Source organism: Haliotis cracherodii, unplaced genomic scaffold (genome assembly GCF_022045235.1).
Source record: "Haliotis cracherodii isolate W230 unplaced genomic scaffold, xgHalCrac1.p SCAF_11, whole genome shotgun sequence".
Classification (NCBI taxonomy): domain Eukaryota; kingdom Metazoa; phylum Mollusca; class Gastropoda; order Lepetellida; family Haliotidae; genus Haliotis; species Haliotis cracherodii.
Window position 1 is genome coordinate 19,258,616 of NW_027266266.1, and position 25,273 is coordinate 19,283,888.

At 41.1% G+C, this 25,273-nt stretch overlaps 1 protein-coding gene across 1 annotated transcript in view; it reads right to left on the reverse strand.

The window, feature by feature from the left end:
- The window catches only part of LOC139454911 (zinc finger protein 721-like), a 66,226-nt gene extending 43,507 nt beyond the window's left edge, over nt 1-22,719 (reverse strand). The window contains exons 1-4 of the mRNA XM_071236515.1: nt 22,634-22,719; nt 14,537-16,073; nt 5,850-7,289; nt 4,838-4,856 (exon numbers count right to left, since the gene is read on the reverse strand). Coding sequence (XP_071092616.1) covers nt 4,838-4,856; nt 5,850-7,289; nt 14,537-16,047 — 2,970 coding nt within the window. The 5' untranslated portion in view covers nt 16,048-16,073; nt 22,634-22,719. The remainder of the gene's footprint in view (nt 1-4,837; nt 4,857-5,849; nt 7,290-14,536; nt 16,074-22,633) is intronic.
- Nucleotides 22,720-25,273: the final 2,554 nt, after the last annotated feature.

The following is a 25,273-nucleotide window of genomic DNA, read 5'->3' on the forward strand; positions in this document are numbered from 1 at the left end:
CCGGGGCAGGTGGTGACTTCGGAACCTATTTCTATTGGAAGAGGAATAATTCTCGGCAATTCTTTTAGTACTAAGCTTTTCAGTTTGTCACCAGATCCTTTAAGCATTTTGCTTAGCAAAGGTTATCATCCTGGACCACAGATCCCCAACACACCTTACTCAAGTCCTTTACATGGATTACCTTGAACTTACTGCCAATGGAGGATCCACATTAAAAAAATAGATTCGTGTTGTCGAGTCCTTTTCTAATGATATCGGCATGTCCTTTGGACTCGACAAATGCAACATTCTTCATCTGAAACGAGACACGGTAGAAGAGGGAGGATCAGTCAGTTAACTTGGGGGAGGGGTTATTGACCATCTCGTGGAGGTCAGACCCATGCAGGTAAGGTACAAACACCATAACGTCCAAACAAAGGAAAAGCTTCAGGCAGAGTACAAATGTAGACCTTAAGAAAATCTGGAGTTAAGAACAGAACGCTTGCAAAGAAGTCAAAGCCACAAATACTTATGCTGTACCTGTCAGGGTACCGACACCCTCACACGAAAAATCATGTCAGACAATAGATACCACGCTCCTCTTCCCTCAATCGCTTTTACCAATGTTAATGTGAGGGCATGGTTTCATTGACGTGGAGGCTCTTCGTGATAGTATTGTAATGTGCACTTTTGACAAATCCCAAACTCGGTAAAAGGTGATGTGTAATGGGGTTTAATGTCCCGTTCAAGATTAATGCACATTTGTAGCGACGAGAGTGAGTGTGTGTGTGTGTGCTTGTACTTGTCCGGACTAATGCCGATTGTATAGTGCTTACCCACTGATTAACATGAACACCCCTCTCAGACACAGCACACGAACTCCGAGCCGACCAGTTTTTGTTTAAGCCCCTTTATGCCGAGCGTCAGTCTGGGTAGCAACATGTACCATCTTTTAACGTCTTTTGGTATGACACGATCAGGAATCAAACTCCCGACCTTCGGACACTCTACCACTTGACCATGGATGCACTCCCCTAAAGAGTGCTGGTGTCACAACTCAATTAACAATGTCAATATTTGGAGAGACAGCTATTTGCGTTACTTCACTCCTGAGGGATAGTCGGTAGTTCCTGGTTACTCATAGGCTATTCTCTAAATGTATTTCATGAACAACATAATACATCCATTTGTTCACTGTTTATTCATGTCAGATATAATTGAAGGAATATATCATACATGTATGTATTCAACAAAAACAGAGATCTTTCTCATTCATTAATACTCATAATAACAAAACAAACAACTGAAAGTGTTTTCAAATATTAACACTAATACAAAATTTACATTCATTGCTGGTACCGGTATGTTTGCGAACCCACAATTTTGAGTGAATGTGTATGGATTTATGTTACGTTTTGCAGTATTCCAGCAATATCATGGTGGGGGATACCAGAAATGGACTTCACAAATTGTACCCATGTGGGGAATAAAAAAGATAGGTCTCTGGCGTGACGAACGAACATTTTAACCTCTAGGCTACCCCACCACAATTTTGAAACACCGGTGATGATACAAAATACCATATTTGTCAAAATGATCTTACATTTTCTGTGCTTGGTATCCGAATCCAAGGAATTCACATATGACTGAAACAGAATTATATCAAATGATAAATTGGTGGGAGCTTTTTAATAATCACCTTACCCATCAAAATTAAATTTTAAAAACTACCGGCCAAAGTTTTCATGAAAAAAAAAGAATGTCATCAAAAAATAAAAGTGGTGCAGGTTGTGAACATTTACCACCTTGGTGAAACCCATGATCATGGGTATGGTGCTGACAAACCTAGAAACATAATCAGGGCAAACTGGAATTTGACCCCATGAGTATAGGGTTCTTGCCTGCTCAAGGGACACATGTCTGCACAGCGATACACACCTTAAATGACTGGGTTTCCCCCAACCACTTCTAGACAACTAAAGAGGTCAACATTATGGCTGTGGAAGTTATGTACATTTTGTAACCCAATTTTATTATTATTTTGAAATATTTAATTTGATAATCTTGTACCTGGTTTGGATACTAAATTCTATTAAGTAAATTCATTTTTATGTAAAAATTTGTCAAAGATATGATTTTTCTCAATTTTAAAAATATAATATCATATTGGGCAAAAACATTGCAATTGATCATGTTAACTGATGCTGACATCCCACTGCAGTCTGTCGATGCACCTATAGTTTATTATTAATTAATTGTACTTGTATGACACCATACAATAAAAGTGATATGGACCCATAGACCCTGTGTGTTTGAAGAGTGAATATGGTTTTACGCCGCTTTTAGCAATATTCCAGCAATATCACGGCGGGGGACACCACAAATGGGCTTCACACATTGTACCCACGTCAGGAATCAAACCCGGGTCTTCGGCGTGATGAGCGAACGCTTTAACCGCGAGGCTACCCGACCGCCAGTGTGTTTGAAGACATCAGATATGCAACACTATTCAATGTTAGCATGAGAACGATGGGGTGGCAAACACATCGTAAAAAGATCAGTTGAGGGGCCTTTCTGTCGCCTACAAGGATAATCAGTCACTCCAAGCCCATGTCAGGTAAGCTTCAGCCCTTCCCAGACTGCCACGTGACCAAGCTTAAGACACCTTCAGATCCTTTAACCAAGGTTTATATCATGTTGTCATTGAAGGATCTGACCTTCTCGGAGTCGGGGCCTTCAACAACCACATAAGTGGGTGAGTTGGGTTAAACACCGCTTTTAACAGTATTCCAGTTATATAACGGCATGTCAGCTTAATGTGGGAGGAAAGCCCAAAGTGATGCAGGTCTCAGACGTTTACCACTTCGTAGGAACCCACAAGCACGGGTATGGTGCTGACAACCCTAGAAACATACTCGGGGCAAACCCGGATTCGAACCCACAATCATAGGTTTCTGGCGTGCCCAAGGGACTCACTGAATGGGGCAATGCATGACCAACTGGACCTTGGAGCCCTTCCACAAATCCGAAAACGTGTCTACCAGGGACTGGACAACAGGTTGACGAGACTGCAGGACCATCAAAGACAGCCATGCAGTTCCTAAATGCGGCTGGTCACTTAATCAAATTAAGAAAATAACTTCCTATGATTTTCCTGTGAGTGGGGAAGACTGCCTTGACAATTCCAACTTGATGAATGTATTGCTGTCACCAAAACTTTTGTCGTAATTGTTTCGAAAGAGCAAAAGTGAGCATGGCTCACTAATACCCCTGACCCTCCTAGTGTGTCAGTAGTTTCAAATTAAATACATTGGGAAGATACCCTCATGACCATATGCATCTTTCCGAGGCAAGAGAGTTAACTGACTACAAAAGTCCAGTTTCCACCCTTGCCGAACTAGGCTGGTATTATGGAGTTACATTTTGGCTGGACTAACGAGTCTATGCATAGTCCAATTAAAATCGCGCACTGAAATCGAAATCCAGTTTGTACTGTGATGCAGATTTTGGTCGATTGCTGTATTTGCACAGCATGTGCACTGCCAACTCGTTGTCAGCAGATATATTCAAAATCTTTTCATGTTTTTAATCAAGGTGCTCACGTGATTTGATGCATTTCGCTATGTAAGAAATGTTTTATCACAATCAAGATGTGGAATCTGACTGGTTCATAGGAGAGGCTTTAGAAGGGACATAACTGGTAATAGCCACTGGTGGCGCTACGATCAAGCTCAGGAATTCCAGCCTAGTTTGGCAAGGGTGGAAACTGGACTTTTAAAGGCAGTTAACTCGCTTGCCTCGGGAAGATGGAACATAAGCCACCTGCCATCTATGATGACAATGGGCATTTAGAGGTTAACTACCTTGTTTACCTTGCTGAAGCAAACTTACACTGTCCCCTTCATACAGTCAAGTAGTTTATAATACACTGACTACTGGTTGCATAAGAACAATGTTTGCCCGGCAAAATATAACGACACTGCCTATTGGCCATGGCCAATTAGTTTCTATACTACTGGAATTGTTTCTACACTGAATTCATACAAGGTAGTTAGAGAAACAGTGCCACCTGTAAATGTTACAAAACATAAGGTAAATTCCAGGTTCGACAAATCATAGAGTCTGGCAACGGTTTCGAAGAATCAGCAAGAACGGGATATTATCTCCAACCTTCCACATCAGCTATTAATAGCCTACAGCAAAGGCCAGTTAGGGAGAACACCGGTGATGATAGCTGCAGAGAATGATCAGAAAATGTAAAGAGGGTTCAAAGAAAAGTGTTGGATCTGCATGAGCAAAGATCACAAGGAGAATTCAGGCCTGGGAGCTGTTTGTTCCCTGATATTGAGCAAGATTGTTGATTGGGTGGCTTTTATCTATAATATAATAATATAATTATCAGCATCAAACATAAGGATGCTATTTGACAGAAGTAGAGTTCATAGGTCAATGTATGTTATTATTCAATGTCAGTCTGTTGGACAGACAATAAACGTGACAACCAAAGCTCACTTGACATTCAGTCAAGTGAGCTTTACAGCAAACAAAGTTACAAGACTTCATTATGTTCATTGTCCTTGTAGATTCTGAAGAGATGGACAAAATGAAGGACCGACAAACGACGGACTACACACAACAAAAGCTCAATCGACCTTCAGTCAGGTGAGCTAAACAGCAAACAAAGTTGCAAGATTTTATTGGCTATGTATAAGCAGAGATGTAAAAAGATTACGAATCAACAGATGACGGAAAATATGCAACGACAAAAGCTCACTTGACTTCTAGTGTTTAGTCAGGGGAGCAAATTATGCAAATCTTAAGTTGCAAGATTTCATATCGTTCCAAAATTTACCTCTACATGAAGTGGGCTCCTTTTTTAAAGAACATTGGGCTCACATTTTAATAAAGTTCATACATCTGTGCCTTCTGGTGGCATGCCAGTCATGTCTCACAATGACAGCCTGGAATCAAAGAACCTGACTTGTCCATCATTAGATGCCCAATCTGACACCACCGCAATACTTACTATAAAAGTGCAATAATCTTGGACGCGACGTTAAACACAATTTCACCTCACCTCACCTATGGCTATGGTATGTTATAACCATTTTAAAGTATTGTTGGAAATTTTGAATAGTTTTATCTTGTATTGGGAATTGGGTTTTGCTACCGCTAAATGAAGATCTGAGGACATCCCAGTGGAGGTCACGTCAGAACGACCTTTCATCCGACCAATCAGAGCGTTGCTTACCAGATCATGAAAGTGACAGTCGGAATGTGATTTCTAATCATGCATCATTGAAAACTTTAACACGGGGTGTTCCGAACGATAGTTACGGGTTTAACTACAGAATCCATACTATCTGGACAATCTATTAGCGTTTCCAGAATGTTCTTTTGTTCAGGTTTCAAATTTATAATCGATAATTTGTCAAAATATGTTTCGAAGCGTTGTCGCCAATTTGAAAATAGTGCCGTAAAGTACGAGAAAGCTGCCTTCTGATTGGTCATTCCATTGGTTTGTCAAAGTTCGCGCAAGGAGGGTCTGACGTGACCCGTAATCGGATGTCCTCAGATCTTTGTTTAGCGGTAGCGAGAACTAAGATCTGATTTTAATGAGATTGGTTTTGACACTGCTGCATGTACATTTCCACGAGCTTTCCATATATCAAAAACACATGGTATGGTATCAAAAAAGGGGTCACATGACAAGTCCCTTATGCATTGTCGGGAATTATACTTGAACCCAGTTTGGATGTGCAGAGGACATGTTTATTCATGCTTCTGGTTCTGTAACTGCCATCCCACCTTCACCAATCTTGATTCCAATGTGAAGCCTCTTCTGGTGGATCTTCATGGTTCTTGCAGTTGCAAACCCTTTCCCACACTCATCACACTTATAAGGCTTGATTCCACTGTGACTCCTCATGTGAAACTGAAGGTTAGCTAATCGTGCAAACTCTTTCCCACATTCATCACACTTAAAAGGTTTGATTCCACTGTGACTCCTCATGTGAGACCGCAGGGTACTTGATCGTGCAAACTCTCTCCCACATTCAGCACACTTGAAAGGCTTTATTCCACTGTGAATCCTCATGTGTGTCTTCAGAGTACCTCTAAGTGTAAATGTTTTCCCACATTCCTCACACTGATATGGCTTGACTCCGCTGTGACGAACCATGTGCCTTGTGATGGCACTATAATGAGTAAATGCTTTACCGCACTCACTACACTTATAAGGCTCGAGTCCGCTGTGAATCCTTAAATGGGCCTTCAGGTTACTTGATCTTGTAAATGTTTTCCCACACTCACCACACTGATAGGGATTGTCTCCAGTGTGAGATATCATGTGATTTTGAAGGTCCGCTCTTTTTGTAAATGCTTTCCCACACTTGCTACAAGCATGAGGCTTAATTCCTCTGTGAAGCCTCAAGTGAAGCAGAAGGCTGTTGGATCGTGTGAATGTTTTCCCACATTCACTACACAGATGGGACTTTACTGCATGGTGGCATGACTTGTGTCTTAGCAAATCACAGTATCGTGTAAAAGTATTCCTACACTCACTACACTCATATGATTTCTTTCTAGTGTGACACTTCCTGTGTTTCTGCAAGTACACTTGATGTGAGAATGTTTTCCCACATTCACCACATCTAAGAGGCTTGACGCTACTGTGACTTATCATGTGTATCTGCAAATGACCTGATCTGGCAAACTCTTTCCCACATTCCCCACACTGATAAGGTCTCTCTTTTACATCACTCTGACCAGTCTCATGTGTCTTCATGTGTCTCTTCAGATGGCCATTTGTTGTGAATTCTTTCCCACACTCACTACACGGATAAGGTCTGACTCCTGTGTGACGTTTCATATGAGCTTGTAGTTGACATAATAAAAGAAATGATTTACCATTTGCACACACAGTGCAATGAAATGGCTTGACACCACTGTGACATTTCATGTGTCTGCTCAGGTAACTCGTTCGTGAAAATTCTTTCCCACACTCACTACATTTGTGAAGCGAGACTCCATTGTGCCACTCCATGTGTTTCCTCAGCTGAACTGACGTCTTATACATTTTCCCACACTTGCTACACTCAAACTGTTTTGCTGGACTTGCATTATGGTTGTGATCCTTGCAATCAACTGTTTCCAGCAATGCCTTGTCACAGCGAGTCTTTCCATCTGTGTCAGTGACAGAGTGGTTGTGGAGATTCCATGCTTCTAGCAACGCCCTCTCACAGTAAATGATTACATATGTTTCAGGAACAGAACCAGGATTCTGAGGCTGGCTTTGTACTTCCATTATCAAGGTTTATGTTATTGTGTTTACTGAAAATATAAAAGAGTTGTCATTTAACTTTATCATGTTTATCATATTTATCAATATCATGTTCCTGCATCTTCGTCATGACGTTACCAAAAAGCCTTCACACTCAAACTAATAACCAAGACAGTGACAAATGCACAATGTCAGACAAAGTCATGTTGGTTGGTTGGTTTGTTGTTTAACACCATACTCGGCAATATTCTAGCTGTATGACTGCGGTCTGTAAATAATCGAGTCTGGACCAGACAATCCAGTGATTAATATCATGGGCATCGATCCACGCAATTGGGATCGATGACTTTACGAAGTCAAGAAAAGATATATGTATTATGATATGAAAGAATGAGACAAACTGATTAAAATATACAAAAACAAATTATTGGTTGAAAATCATCGTTATAGGATGCAAATATAAATATAGAATACTAAACGAGCTCCCGTGTAATACCAATTTTATGAAATGAGTGAATAGTTGTGGTATCTGACGAGCGAATTGGTTTTACATGGGAGCGAGTTTAGTATTTTATTTATTACTTGCCATTTATAACGTTTTTAGAATTATACTGTCAAGTGTAAATAGGCTGACAGCTACACGATCCACGGCATAATCCAATTGAGATTAACACAGTAATACAGTCGTGCCTCGTTTATACGGACACTTGCATCATTTCACAATTCGTCCGTATAAACGAATTTCTGTATAACTGAAACTAGCTTCTTATTGGAAGAGTTACTTCCCTTCAATTATGCAACTCATGACAGATGACAGAGCAAACAGAAACATCCACTCAATCTTTATTCAAGACATAAACGTTTCAAAAAATCTGTCATGGAAGTTTGAACTTTACCACATTTTGAGGTTTGAATTTTAAACAATAATTCCAAATTGCCCAGATCGCCTACACACAGGCCATACTCACAGTTTGAAGTCACAACTTTGACCTCTGACCTCCACAGACGCCATATTTATCAAATGGGATTACATGTACAATAAACAGGCTCGTCTCAAACGTAACTCAGTGTCACTTGGTTAATTGACTTCTCACGAATCAAAGGATTACCACCAGCGGAAGTGTGTTTTCCAGGTAAGTGAGACAATTTTGTTTGCATTTCAGTGTTTTGTGTATGAAAATGACCATCCGGTTCCGGAAACTGATTTTCTGTATATTCGGGTTAATTTATCTAGTAATTATTTCGTTTTCAATGAAAATCGTCCGGGAACCGAGGTTTCGGGAAATCTGAAGTCCGTATAAGCAGGGCATGACTTGTGGAATGGGGCCGTGCAACTCAAAGTTTACAATATGGTCACAATAATTTGTGGAATTTTGTTGCAAGATCCTTCAGCGAAACAATGCCATGTGACGTCAGCCTAGCAACAAGGTTGCTAGGGTCATCGAGCGTCATCGAGCTCCTCTCAGTGTTCTATCATCTCCGCACGCAATGTCGTTGAATAAGCCAAGGGATGTTGAGAGCTTTCAATATTTGTTCGTGAAACGTGTTCCGAGAGTGCATAAGCATGCGTTTTGGTATTACACAATGTGTAATACAGCTGTATGTTTATTAAACGTGTGATCTCTTCACCGGCAAGTAATAAAACACATTATGACACTGCTTTTAACTGCACTTGTTGCCAAAAATCACTTCCGGGTTCCGGGAGCTCAAAATTGTTTCAGTGTCCCATCATGTACTTTTACCGTCAAGGCAATGACTGGCACCCGCGACACTGGTATTCTCTTTCATATACTTACATCTACTTCGATGGTCAAAGCTAACACAAAGTGGGTCAGGCCCAGCTTGTGACCACACTCCGCCGCTGTCGACTTTGCATAACTTCGCATGGAACTCTGGGTAGGAGAGTGCGCTGTGACGAGCTTGCTAAACTGGTTCCTGGCCCATAACTTTTATTCATCATCCCTTTGCGCGTCGTCAATATTGTGATATTATGGATGAGAGACGCGGCCCAGTTTACGAACTTACTACCTTCGCCCTCGTTTGCCTTTACCAGTGATCATGCCCTGACAAAAGACCTAAAACTCTTGACTTCGCGTGCTACTTTTGTGAGAAGCATACTAATAGACTGGGCTCTTGTCTATATGAAAATGAGAAGGCTAAAAGCGCTGAGCTTGTAGTGCGAACCAACAGTGGAACCAGTTTACGTAGCTAATTAAATGGGTAACACATAAAACGGAACCCGTCGCAAACGGTTTTAGCACAATTGAATAAAACAGCCACACGGTTAGCAAATAGTGCAACTGAAATTAGGTTTGGGATGATGAATAAAAGTTATGGGCATGGCAAGCAGATATTACACAACTCGTATTTATTTGTTAGGCTTTGTTATTTCAGGTTTGTTCTGTTCTAAAAGTGGAGATTGAGGCCATCATTATCTGTGGGCATGTGTTAACAGTAACAATTAGATCCTGTTTGGAGCCGGATATATACAACTCAAAAGAAGTTAAGGAACACTCGAGTTAATATGCAATGGCCAGACAGATTAACTACAGTCACATGAAAGTCGAATGTTCTTGAACATATTTTGAGTAGTAACTATGTTATGAAATAGACTGAAATGTTACCACTTGATATTCATTTTTTTCTAGTTCTATTCATTTACAGTTTAAGCAGAAATAGTCTCCAAACATACCTTTACTTTTAATATATTCAATTGGTATCTTTTCATGCATTAGTTGAATCGAACTTTCCCTTTAACTAAATGTGCTTGTTTGTTTAAACGCTGCTCTCGGCAATATTCCAGCTATTGGTGGCAGCCCCTAAATAATCCAGTCTGGACCAGTCAACCCTGCGAAGACCACCTGACCCATTCACACAGTACCATATACTGCTGGATATACCTAACCTCAAATCCCAATTGGGGCAAAACCATAAGCAGTCTCACCATCTTGATACTCCACTAGTACATGCCCAAAGTACAGTCTCAGAATATTGACATGATTGTAGACGCATGATATGTATTATTTTGACATAATGACAAAAAGTACATTGATACTATTTACATTTATGGAACACGAAACTTCACAATTATTGCATGGCCACTGACATCATATCTCTATCTTCGAACTTCATTCAAAGATAACAATGACTTCTTTCAAATAAGACCGCCTCCATGGTCTAGTGGTAGGGCGTCCACCCGGAGAGCGGAAGGAACGGGGTTCGATCCCCGGCTGCGTCACACCAAAAGACCTTCAAAAGATGGTACTTGTTGTTACCCTGTCTGGCGCTCGGCATTAAGGGGCTAAAACGGTCGGCTCGGAGTCAGTATAGTGTGTCTAAGTGGGGTATTCATGTTAAACTGCGGCAAGGTATCTCAGTGTGCTAGCACTATAAATCGGCATCAGTCCGGACTAGTACAAGCAGCCACACACACATACACGTGCATGCACGTCGCTATATAAGTGTAATAATCTTGGACGCGACATTAAACCCCATTTCACCTCACCTCACCATTCTGTGACTATTTATGACACGAGGGCTATTAATTTCTAACAAAACCGCAAATAGTCAGATATGCAATACACTAGTGCCTTGCTTAAATAGCATTCTTTGTCAATAAATCACTATAATTTTACATTTCTGTGTACGCCAATTCATTTTATTGCCATTTCTAACGAGGAAGTCGTTATTTTACCTATTCATGTATAGAAATGTATGAATGATCCGAGACGCGACTATGGTGTCACTAAAAAGTGCTTACAGAATTCTGATCTGATCTGACTGCCTCAATGGTCTAGTGGTAGAGCGTCTGATCGGGGAACGTATGGTCAAGGGTTCGATCCCCCTCCGCATCATACCAAAAGACGTTAAGAGATGGTACTTGTTGTTACCCTGCCTAGCTAGCGCTCGGCATTAAGGGGCTAAAACATGGACTGATCGGCTCGGGGTCAGTATACTGCGTCTAAGTGGGGTATTCAAGTTTAACTGATGCGCGTGCGTGCATGATAGTCGCTATACAAGTGCAATAGTCTTGAACGCGACCCCCAAACCTATACTATTTCACCTCACCTCTGATCTTGACATTAACATACCCGTAGCGTTACCATGGTTACAATGAACTTGTAACATTTTCTACTTCTTTTTCTCTGCTTGATGGATTCGGTTGAAATTGGAGTTTCAATATGGCCGCCGAGTAGCCATCTTCATTTATTTATTTTTAAAATCTCCACAAAAATAAAGGGCCAGTGGCCTGAACCTTGGAGAAAGACATGGTCACCATATGTTGTTCCATATTTATGGACAGCAGCCATATTAGAAAATACGAAAAAAAATCATACACCCTCTTCTCGAAAACCACTGGACCAATGAAAGTTGAAGCTCTAATGGTGACGCCCCAAATTTTTCAAGAGATTAAATCGTATTTTCAACGACAGTCACACTGAAAAATCTATTTATGGCTAAAAAGCAGTCATTTGTGTTTGTAATGAAATTTGTAACGTATGTGCTTCGTAGTGGGGCTCAACAAAGGAGGTCTGGAGGGGGTTGCTGTAGCGGGTATGGTTCTGTTTATGATGACATATTTCATTCAAAGCACTTGTGTTTTGGTGTTAGTTTTTAGTCCTAAGCAGTTATGCAGTAAATGAATGCACAGCAATGCTTACAGTAATTGTCGTTTAGTGACTTTTTGTTGATCTGTTTCAAATGTTGACTACATAGTGTCACGGTACTATTCTCAGTGTTTACTACGTCTTAGTGAGTGAGTATGGTTTTACGCCGCTTTTAGCAATATTCCAGCAATATCACGGCGGGGGACACCAGAAATGGGCTTCACACATTGTACCCATGTCGGGAATCGAACCCGGGTCTTCGGCGTGGCGTGCGAACACTTTAACCACTAGGCTACCCGACCGCCCCTACTACGTCTTAGTTTCGCAACAATGAAAATCAGTTCAAATATTCAAAATAAGAAACGAACCTTTTTTCATGCATCTTAATTGCTAATAATATATACGCCTGGAAATTAATTAGGCTCTAATGTTTTAGGGTTTGGGAACATAATACCAGGCATCTGGAAAGTTGTATGATCGGGTATAAATGACAATTTCTGTCAGAAAACATCTATTGTAATGGCATAAACATAACCTAAATCCTTAAATTCAGTAGGGACTGTATCAGTCTCTACCTTTCTTCACATTCCTCTACTGAGTCTGCTGATGCAGGTTTGTATGCACTGTGCGTTCCTCCATTGTGGAGTATACAAACTCATGGGTATTGGCGATACCCACCACTGTCCCCAGAACCCTCACCTCAGGACGCCTCTGTGGTCCAGTGGACAGAGCAGGAGGAAAGCCCAAAGTGATGCAGGTATAAGACAGTCACCACATGGTGCTGACTAAACTAGAGATATAATTGGGGTGAACCGGGATTCTGTAGCGTTTCTGGCCTACCCACAGGAGGCAACTCTGCAGAGCAAATTGTAGCGTCTATGTATGAAAAGTAATGCCACGATGAAATACAAGTCAATATACCGTATTCGACGTAATAAGCGCCCACGGCGATATTAGCTAATATATTGGCAAGTGAACAATCCCAATTAGCACCCATTCCGATTGATCAATGCACACAAGACTTATTTATTCGTGTATAATATGCATGCGTGTGTTATATACACCCTTAATTATGGGCAATTAAATTCAGGAAAAATATATCTGTCGTATAACAGTTCAGGCCGTCAGCATAAACCACGAAATGTATCTTTCAACTCTGTTTTTTTCCACCAAAATCATATTCTAATAAGAGCCCCCTATTTCTTTTTTTGAGAGCATAAATGTATAATGTATGTTTGCCTGAATGCTTCATTCACTCCAGAATTTATACGCCTGATCCTTATGAGAGCTATTGGAATCTTGGAATAATTCTAACCTGGAAAATCCACAGGTGTGTGTATGTGAGTGAGTGAGTGAGTTTGGTTTAAGGCTGCTTTTAACATTATTCCAGTTATATCACGGCGTGTCAGCTTAATGTGGGAGGAAAGCCCAAAGTGATGCAGGTCTCTGACGTTTACCACTTCGGTGAAACCCACGAGCACAGGCATGGTGCTGACAAACCTAGAAACATAATCGGGGCGAACTGGGATTCGAACCCACAATCATAGGTTTCTGGCTCGCCAAAGGGACGCAACTCTGCACAGCGAATCGCTGCGCCTTAGACGACTGGGCCCCCCGTGCCCCCCGTGTGTGTATGTAGTAGTAGGAATGTACTTTAGGAATGTAGCTATATATTACCCTGCTAAAATCAAGAGACAACACCGCTGAGGTAAGGTAAATTTATTTGGATGTACAACAGAACCATCACTTTAAGTGATGCACACTGACTTCCTAGACAGAGTTCTGAAAAACCCCTTTCTACCAAGATAGAGTTAACAGGTTCTGGTTGTCCCATTACAGACTGTGACTACTTCAGTGCCCTTTTGCTATTTCTAAAACAAATATCATGCCAAATGATGCAATGTACACATATAAATACTACTGGTACAAGACGTTCTTGAAAATTATTATGCAGTTGCATTTAGTGGGATGCACAAATCTTTCAACAACAATGTTCGTCAACATCCTCTAGCATCTGGCAAGATCATTAGTTTATTAGAGACATGTCCAGTTGCATTACAAAATTATTTTTCGTCACACACTAGGTGTTCTTTCAGGTGATTTATTTTCAAAAATGACTTCCCACAAATAGGTACTCAGTCTTGTACTATTTGCGCCTAGAAATGGGTGGCTGTTGATAATGTTTTCTGTACTTTTCACGCTCACTACACTGATGAGGCTTCACTCCAGTGTCACTGCGTGTCTCCACAGATGACTGGCTGTAGCACATGCCTTTCGCTACATCACTGATGAGGCTTCACTCCAGTGTCACTGCGTGTCCACAGAAGACTGGCTGTAGCACATGCCTTTCGCTTCTACACTGATGAGGCTTCACTCCAGTGTCACTGCCTGTCTCCACAGAAGACTGGCTGTAGCACATGCCTTTCGCTTCTACACTGATGAGGCTTCACTCCAGTGTCACTGCCTGTCTCCACAGATGACTGGCTGTAGCACATGCCTTTCGCTTCTACATTGATGAGGCTTCACTCCAGTGTCACTGCCTGTCTCCACAGATGACTGGCTGTAGCACATGCCTTTCGCTACATCAGTGATGAGGCTTCACTAAGCTGTCACCAATCATGTCCCTGCAATTGACTGGCCGTTGAAAATGTATTTTCACATTCGTTACACTGATGAGGCTTCACTCAACAATGCTGTGGTGACTTCATTGTGACTCCTCATGTGTCGCTGCATGTTTCTGGATGTTGTAAATGCTTTCCTACACACTTCACACTCAAAGGGCTTCACTCCAGTGTGACTCCTCATGTGAGACCGCAGGGTACCTGACTGTGCAAACTCTCTCCCACATTCAGCACACTTGAAAGGCTTGATTCCACTGTGATTCCTCATGTGTGTCTTTAGATTACCTCTCAGTGTAAATGATTTCCCACATTCCTCACACTGATATGGCTTGACTCCGCTGTGACAAATCATGTGCCGTGTCATATCACCCAATTGAGTAAATGTCTTCCCGCACTCATGACACTTATAAGGCTTGAGTCCACTGTGGATCCTCAAATGTGCCTGCAGATGACTCGATCTTGTAAATGATTTCTCACACTCATTGCACTGAAAGGATTGGACTCCACTGTGAGATCTCATATGTATTTTCAGGTTAGATGATGTTGTAAATGTTTTCTCGCACTCACTACACTGATGAGATATCAACCCAGTGTGACCAAGCATATGTGTCTGCAGGTAAATTGAGCGTGTAAATGTTTTCCCACACTCGCCACACTGAAAAGGCTTCAATCCACTGTGGCAAAGCATGTGCCTTTTCATGTCACCCAATTGAGTAAACGTTCTCCCACATTCCCGACACATATATGGCTTGATGCCACTGTGAATTCTCAGATGGGCCTGAAGGTGGCTTGAGCGTGTAAATGTTTTCTCACACTCTTTGCACTGATAAGGCTTGATTCCACTGTGACTTCTCATGTGTGACTGCAGGTTACATGATTGTGTAAATTCTTTCCCACATTCAACACACCGATATGGCTTGATTCCACTGTGAATCCTCAAGTGAGCGTGCAGTCCACCTGATTGGGTAAATGTTTTCCCACACTCACCACACTGATAGGGCTTCACTCCACTGTGACAAAGCATGTGTCTTTTCAAGTCACCTGACTGAATAAATGTTTTCCCGCACTCATCACACTTATGTGACTGCCTTGCATGACCCCGGCAATCTTTGTCAGTAACAGACTCTTCCATGAGATCATCACTGTCCAGCAATGGTGTGTCGTAGTCAGTGTTTATTCCTATGTCAGTAACAGAGTGTTTCTTGAGATCACCTGTTTCCAGCAATGCGGTCTCATAGTCAGTGTTTATTCCTGTCTCAGTAACAGAGTGATTCTTGAGATCACCTGTTTCCAGCAATGCGGTCTCATAGTCAGTGTTTATTCCTGTCTCAGTAACAGAGTGTTTCGTGAGATTACCGGTTTCCAGCAATGGTGTGTCGTAGTCAGTGTTTATTCCGGTGTCAGACACAAAGTGGTTCTTGAGATCACCTGTTTCCAGCATGTCAGAGTCAGGTTCTTTCTTAATATCACCTGTGTCCAGCAATGGTCTCTCCCAGTCCCTGGTTACATTTGTTTCAGTAACAGGCCCAGGATTCTGTGTATGTCCCTGTACTTCCATTATCAATGTGGATGTTGTGGTGTTCTCTGAAAACATAAAAGAGTTCCTTTATCATGTTTCTGCGTTATCAAGAGCTGTTTCCTACGGAACCCTTTTAGCGCCATTTGTTTTTTTTAATTATTTCGATAGTATCTTGAAATTTCAACTTAGTATCTTGAAATTTCAAGATGGTATTGAAAAAAACAAAAAAACAAATGGCCCTAAAAGGCTTCAGTAGTTTCCACAAGAACACCACCAAAAGTTGAGCTGGGATGATACATCAGTGCATCAAGATGTTTTACCTCCCAACACAAGTATCAATCAAAGTCACACACAAAGTAAATAACATTATGAGGTTTATGTTTAAAGTTCGTATTTATAGGCTTGTTGTGTGAGCGCACGAGAAGAGCGTGCCAAGAACGATAACTCTAGTATTTTGTTATGTGGCTGAGTGAGAGGCTAGCTCGTGTCTGTTGTTTGTCGAAATGCGAAGCGTATAAAACGATATGTAAACTTTATTTGTGTAAACAATTTTGTGAACATTGTTGTTATTATGATATCTAACGTTTAGAATTGTATTTTTGGTAAAATGTTATGTTTTTGATCGATTATTTATCGAAAAGCAAATTTGTGTTGTTAGAATGATTTTTGCATTGACTGCTATATACATTGTTGTTTTATTTAATTTTGCGGTCAATCCTATCCTTCTGAATATATCTCGACCATATCATGGAATAAATTGACGGTTGGATTGGAATTATCATTCGTTCTTATTTACAAACATTGATTCTTACTTAAATGTTCCTTTAATAACTGTTGCACCAAACACACGCTAATTACGATTGAAATATATTTTCATCCATTGTGCCTCAATTGACACTAACATATACACGACTGCATATCTTTATCAACGTACTTAGCACAGAGTTACCTCCATTCTAGTGCTTCAGCTTGGCAAAAATTTGTTTGGCTAAGTGGCTAGACAGTATCCAATCCCGACACGGTTTAGTTTGTCAGCATGCAGTATTGAGGACAACAGCAAGATTGTCCTGCATAAAAGCATTGCCAACTGTAAACGGTCAGTTTGTTGTTTAAAGCCACACTCAGCAAGTAAAGTGTCAGTGTGGCAGATATTTCGCCATCTTACCTATGAAAAAGATGGTGTATGCACCACAGAAAAATGAGTGAGTGAGTTGGGTTTAACGCCGCTTTTAACAGTATTCCAGTTATATCACAGCGTGTCAGCTTAATGTGGGAGGAAAGCCCGAAGTGATGCAGGTCTCAGACGTTTACCACTTCAGTGAAACCCACGAACACCGGTATCGGGGCGAACCGGGATTTGAACCCACAATCATAGATTTCTGGTGTGCCCAAGGGACGCAACTCTGCACAGTGAATCGCTGCGCCTTAGACGACTGGGCCACCCGTGCCCCCTCACCACAGAAAAGACAAAGATAGTTTGTAGGTCATATTGAGACATAATGGAAACATATACTGATTGAGAGTAAAATACTAAATACTTTGAGTTAGACGAGGTTCGACACAACCAAAAAGGATGAATTAAGAAGGAATACACTGGGACCATGCTGTTACTTCGAGACAACTGTAAGTTCGAAACAACACATTGTGAACAATAATTCTCACAGTTCAATGAAACAACACAAGAAGCCATGTCACCTGTTAAATCCACACAATAACAATAATAATTGGTTCTTTTGACATGTACGAGAGCTGGGGCTTTCTTATATCCCAGAATCAACACAGGTTCATTTCCTCCGTGGTCTAGTGGTAGAGCGTCCGTCCGGAGAGCGTAAGGTCCGGGGTTCAATCCCCGACCGCATCATACCAAAAGACGTTAAAAGATGGTACTTTTTGTTACCCTGTCTGGCGCTCGGCATTAAGGGGCTAAAACAAGGACTGGTCGGCTCGGAGTCAGTATACTGTGTCTGTGTGGGGTATTCATGTTAACCTGCGGCATGGTATCTCAGTGAGCTAGCACTATAAATCAGCAACAGTCCGGACTAGTACAAGCAGCCACACAAACACACACCCACATACATGCACGTCGCTATATAAAAGCGCAATAATCTTGAACGCGACGTTAAACCCTATTTCACCTCACCTCACCTATGTGAGATGATTCAATTTTCTGTTTGGTAATGATTTGAACCCATGATCATAGCTCCAGCAGGCCTCAGGGGCTTAACTCTACAAAGTGCTTTATGGCGCCTTAGACAACAGTGCCACCCGTTCCCTCTCGTGGAAAGAAATAGAAACAACTTTTATGGATTGTGTTGTTTGTCATGCAATCCTTGAAGATGTCCGGAGGTTGTTCAACAGTGGGGAGCACGGGTGGCCCAGTCGTCTAAACCACTGCAATTCGCTGTGCAGAGTTGCGTCCCTTGGGCACGCTAGAAACCTATGATTGTGGGTTTGAATCCCGGTTCGCCCCGATTATGTTTCTAGGTTTGTCAGCACCATACCTGTGCTCGTGGGTTTCACCGAAGTGGTAAACGTCTGCGACCTGCATCACTTCTGGCTTTCCTCCCACATTAAGCTGACACACTGTGATATAACTGGAATACTGTTAAAAGCGGCATTAAACCCAACTCACTTACTCACTATGCAAGATGATTCAATTTTCTGGTATTTCCTGACAGCAGAGATACGAAGTATTGTTGCCTGCTCAAATTCAGCCAATTGAATTTGCACAATATCTAACATTGGAATTTCTGCTACTGATTGATGATAACCATTAACATCAGCCGACCAGCATGATAAGGAAACACCATTTACAGCTACTGCTGTTCAAACATGTCTGTTGTAGTTGAAATAGGTTAAATAGGTCAACAGTCTTTGAGGTGAGTGAGTGAGATTATGCTGCAGGCAGCCATTTTCCAGCAACATCAAAGCAGAGTGAGTGAGTGAGTGAGTGAGTGAGTGAGTGAGTGAGTGAGTGAGTGAGTGAGTGAGATTATGCTGCAGGCAGCCATTTTCCAGCAACATCAAAGCCAACCTGTAATGTGTGAGTCTGGACCAGAGAAAGGAGTCAAATAAAGCAGGAACAGTGAGTGAGTGAGTGAGTAGCTTTTTGCCTCTTTTAGCAATATTCCAGCAATATCACGGCGGGGGACACCAGAAATAGGTTTCACACATTGTACCCATGTCGGGAATCAAACCTGGGTCTTCAGCGTGATGATTGAACGCTTTAACCACTCGGCTACCTGACACTCCTAAAGCATGAACAACAATCTATTATATTAGGGCATGTTTACTCCTCATCAGCAAAATCACGCGTTGTGACCACACAATTAATCATTATACATATATCTGAGGTGATATAAATTCACCCGCCTTAAACTGAAGTTGTGTTAGTAAAATACATATACTGAGGGAAACAAACAAGGGAACACATGAAAGTACACATTCCTTTATTCTTTTCCAGGTTTCTTTGCATGCTTTGAGTTGCTCTGTGGGTGAAAATCTGGAAATAAATAAAGGAACAGTGTGATAAAGTGGTGTTCCCTTATTTGTTTCCCTCAGTATATACACGTCAAACCTAAAGCCTTGTATATTGGCTGTTCAGATGGCACTCAGACCAAGAGATCACCATGACTATGTTTGGTTCTAAATTCAAGGTAGGGTTGGTTGGTTGGTTGGTTTGTTGTTTAATGCCGCACTCGGCAGTATTCCAGCTTTATGACAGCGGTCTGTATATAACAAAGTCTTGCCCAGACAATCCAGTGATTGACATCATGAGCATCGATCCATGCAATTGGGATACGATGACATTCATCAACCAAGTCAGCGAGCCTAACCACCCAATCCCGTTAGTCGCCTCTTACGTCAAGCATAGTCGCCTTTAATGGCAGGTATGGGTTGCTGAAGACCTATTCTACCCCGGATCTTTACGGGTTCAAGTAGTCAAACATACGGGGAAGATGAAACCAAATGGATTGGAATGATCTGGTACATGGACTTGGTTCATTGTGTGTCATGATGGAGTGAGATATGTTGCTCAAAACATACATCACTGGTTTGTCTGGCCTAGACTTGATTATTTACAGGTCACCTGTCATATTGCACAGTGACGCATTAAACCACAACACATTAACCATGTTAACAAAATAAATTGTTTAATATCCTTTCCAAAAAAATGTTTTCCTGGCATAACCATTTATGTAAATACACACTGTATACCAAACAGATAAAACCATCAAATATTTTCCTGTGGGGACTTTCATTGATTCAGGGATCGTACATACATAAATGGGCCATGTAAGTAGCCAGAAGCATTCCGACAATCTGTGGCTTGTTACTTGTTTTACGTTTTTCATTGTAACCAAGAGAAATGGTCCGAAATGCCCCCAAAAATGTTGTTGTGCGTGATTTTGCATCAATCATGCCGTCACAAAGGATGGATACTTTGACAATTGTTGAGTTTACCAAATCATTGTAATGTATCTATTTTCTAATTCCCTAATTCTTGCCACAATACACTACCCATGCATATTCTGAAAACATAGAGCCACTGTATTTCTCAAAATAGGAGAAAATGATACAGTGTAATATCTGAATTTTGCTTTTTCATTTCAAACAAGTGCAGTTTTCCAAGCACAGCCTTCATTTTCACACCTAATTTATGTTGCTTAAGTATATCTAGACAGTTTGTATTGGTGACAAAGACCGTTTATCATTTCATTCTGAAATGTAAGAGCAATTCAAGGATGTATGTATCGCAGCTGAGTTTGAAAAACGCACGTGGATGTAATGGGTGTCTCATAACTGGCATACATTAACGTGACTTTGTAAACACTGTCCAATAAGGCGGAAAGTTACTTCGGCGTTTGTGTTTGCGTATTTTCCAAAACATTCTAAACGATTGTAGGGTTGTCGGTGACATTTCAAAATGATGATAGGTAATTTGATAAAAGAATATATAAACCGAGATCACTGATGTGCTATTTTTGAAATTCAATGCTCCGAGTAAATATCTAATATTTTTATTTCAAAACATACACCATATAACGCAGTGAATGGTGATTTAGTAATGTGTCAAAAATGAAACCTTGAGTGAAAAAGATTTAATTTATTGTCAATGTGAATATGTAAATAACTGTTTAATGGGGTAATGCGAATATGTAAATAACTGTTTAATGAAACCTTGAGTGAAAAAGAAACATTAATTTATTGTCAATGCGAATATGTAAATAACTGTTTAATGGGGTAATGCGAATATGTAAATAACTGTTTAATGAAACCTTGAGTGAAAAAGAAACATTAATTTATTGTCCAACTTTGCCGATCCTCACGATCGTGGTAAGCAGGGGAGAGAATACAGAATTGTTTCACTTAGGGATTCCTCATGAAAAGCAATTCTGGTTAAAAATCGTGTAAACATCAAAAGATGAAGTTAAAACGTCACTTTTTTAATTTTGTTGAAATATGAACGGGACATATGATCAGCAAAGAAACCAATCAAATCATCAGAAATCCCTTATATATTTACATTTAGAGTGTTTATTCCAACTCTGGGAGGGATACGGGCGTAAAGTCTTACCTGGAATAATGCTGAGTACTGCGTTAAACAACAAACCAACATACTAACAGCATACACATATAGAGAATCTCACCCTAGTGTCTTTTGATATCAAATATATCAACACGAGTTGATAAAAGTGGAAGAATTCCGAGGCTTGCCAAGGATTTTTGCCACTTTTATCAACGAGTGTTGATATATTTGATATCAAAAGACAGGAGGGTGAGATTTTATTTATCATCCAACATCATTCTTCCAACTTTTTCAATTTGTAGACAATAATTAGTAGTGTCTTCAGTGTAAAAAGTACTGCTAACAGCTTCAGTAGAAGAGCCATTAGTGATGTCATTTGATTGTGACGTCATGGTAACCAGTGACGTCACAATGGTCTGCAAAGCATTGTGATGTAATTTCATTGCAGCGATATCTACAGTGTAGATATCGCTTGATCTCATCCAAGCGATATCTCCTGTGGGAGCCAGTTTTGGATGATAAAATATGTTCTCATCAACTGATCATTACAGGGTTAAATATGTGCTGTGAAATATATTGACTGAAGTTGTGTGAGAAAGAGAATTAAAAACTATAGCCTCAGAGTAGGTCTGTTCAAAACGTCCTCAGACTCAGCAAGGCAAAGTTTGGTTCCAAATTGAATTAAGTGTGGTTAAATATACAGATAACCTTGCTCTAACATTGACAACACACCATGGCAAAACACATAGGCCTAGATCTACATCGTTTCTCGAGATTTCTAATAGCAGATAATACCTAAACATATTATTTTAGTCTTATTACTCTGGGGACTGACATACAACTTGAAATTATATATGTATAACTACAAAACCGTATAAACATTATTGGAAGTTTCGACATATCAAAATTCCGTTTTTTCTTCATGGCGATTTGACGCGTTGCTGATTTAGATGTAACCGTGGGGCTTTGTGATAACTGGTCGCCAGCCAGGAGAGAAAACTAGAATATTGGGTCAGTGCACTGAAACGGATAAATGGATACGATCACCAACAAACGAGGCACAACACCATAAGCAGAATTACTCAAAGGATCTACCTTCGAAGTACTTCAGGATGGAATCTGTTGCAGTTACTCAGAGTCGAGCATCGCCTTTGTGCACGGCCTCCCGGCTTTGCGTGCTACATATGTACCTGTATTCTTGTGGACGCGGTACATCGATGTGAGGAGCGCATTGCTTATGGCTGAGAACATAGAAATCGGCATTTGTAGCAAACGGCTTGTGCGCACATTGTTAAAACGGACATGATTTTCACGGAGTAAGATGAATCATTTCAGGACATATATAAAGGCTTATATCTTTTTAATGTGACGTTTACGAGAGGCCGGCAACATAACAGCGAAACTGACGTTCGCAGCGGATAAACGGGTGCAGGGGAAAATGGCCCCGAATTGTAGTGAAAATGGCCCCGAATTGTAGTGAAAATGGCCCCAAATTTGGGAGTAAATGTTGACCCGAATATTGGAGAAATTAAACTACAGTAACACAGATCTGTAGTGACTTAGTTTATTTATTGTTTTGATATTTAGTTTACGTATTGATTGGATATTCTGGAATGTCATGGATGGCACTGCGTTCAGTCAGTAGTCGTGAAAGTGTCATCTGTCAATCTGTCCAGAGTCATTGGATACAGCCTGTTGGTTTCTCCGTGCCGACTTTCTACACTTGTGGCAACGAACAGCCAGCTTTAGCATCATAGCGTTGTTTCTGTTCATTTAGACTTTAATCTTGAACTGAGCGTTTAACATAGATAAGGAAAAGGTCCGAGTGTTTGACTGCATATGCTCGTTACCGAATACCCTCGCTACTATCCAGCCTAGTAAACAGACCGATGACATCGACTCGAGCATCTTGTCGTAAGAGGTGACTAACGGGATCGGGTGGTCAGGCTCACTGGCTTGGTTGATGCATGTCATCGATCCCAATTGTGTGGATCGATGCTCATGATGTCAATCACTGCATTGTCTGGTCCAGATTCAATTATTTACAGACCGCCGTCATATAGCTGGAATATTGCTGAGTGCGGCGTTAAACAACAAACCAACTAACCAACGACTCGAGCACCTGGTGTCATCACTAATTGTAAGTGATCTATTCATATATAATTTTCAGGATTTTTACGGCTTAAATTACGCCCAAAGAAATCTGTTTCGGCAATAATCAAGAGAGGGTATTCCCTGGCTTTGAAGTAAACAATTTACACTTTAATGGCCATGGCAGTTTCTTACCTCGAGCCACGCAAGACACTGTCTTAAACCAAAGAAACTATTTTATGGCAAATCAACAGGTCTACGGATGCACAATGGCAAAATAGGAAACGACTCTGGATTTTGAAGAATAACAAGCAAATAACACAAATAAAATGTTATTCATAATTGGAATTGTGAAAAGGATAGACTACATAAATTGGGCGACGTCCAAGACAAGGGATATGGAATGGACTGGGGCACGATCATATGCATACCAAGTTTCCCAACTTTAACAGTAAAGATAACCGCCGGTTATGTGTGTACTAGACAACTAACGGAAAAAGTAACTGCGCTTCCTATAAGGTGGCGTCTATGTTATGTAATTGAAATAACAGCATAATATTCGGTCATTCGTCACATTCATTGACAATACCCATACCTAGTTAAAGGAAGCAGAACCAAACGCTCAAAAAGAGGGTTGGAGTAAATAACCAATTAACAATGTCTATATATACTAGTATATATATAGTATACTAGTAGATATAGTGTGTGACCACCATTTGCGTTGATACAGGCAAGGCAGCGGCAGCGCACGGACGACACCAGATGATTGAAAACGGTCAGGGGATGTTGTTCCAAATGTCAACTAATTTGGTTCTTGTCGTGCCATGGGCGTCGTTCAATCTCATCCCAGTCATGGAGGAGAGTGAGTGAGTTGGGTTTAACGCCGCTTTTAACATTATTCCAGTTATATCGCGGCGTGTCAGCTTAATCTGGGAGGAAAGCCCGAAGTGATGCAGGTCTCAGACATTTACCATTTCGGTGAAACCCACGAGCACGGGTATGTGAAACATAGAAACATAATTGGGGCGAACCGGGATTCGAACCAACAATCATAGGTTTCTGGCGTGCCCCAGGGACGCAACTGCACAGCGAATCGCAGCGCCTTAGACGACTGTGCCACCCGTGCCACCCGTGCACCCCCTTCATGGAGGAGAGGCAAGGAGAAACAGTCAGTACAGCAATGTTATACGGCCTCAGAAAGTGTGGGCGGGCATTATCCTGCCGCAACTTTACGTTACATCCCTGTATTTGCACAAAGAGTATGCCCGTGAAAATCCGGGTTAGAACTGGTCTTCAGCAATACATGGTTGTCGTAAGAGGCGACTAACGGGATCAGATGCTCAGGCTCGCTGACTTGGTTGATGCATGTCATCGTATCCCCATTGCGTAGATCGATGCTCATGATATCAAACACTGGATTGTCTGGGCCAGACTCAGTTACTTGTAGACCGCCGTCACATGGTTGGAATATTGCTGAGTGTAGAGTAGAACACGATCTCAAATGATGTCGTCCCGAGAGTGTGCGTCATTGAAATTCCCATTAACAATGATGAGTTGTGCTCCCACCTGTACCATTACACCTCCATATCAAACTGATGAAGCTGAGTAACGCAAGCGTCGCTAACACGTCCTCCTTGGCGTATG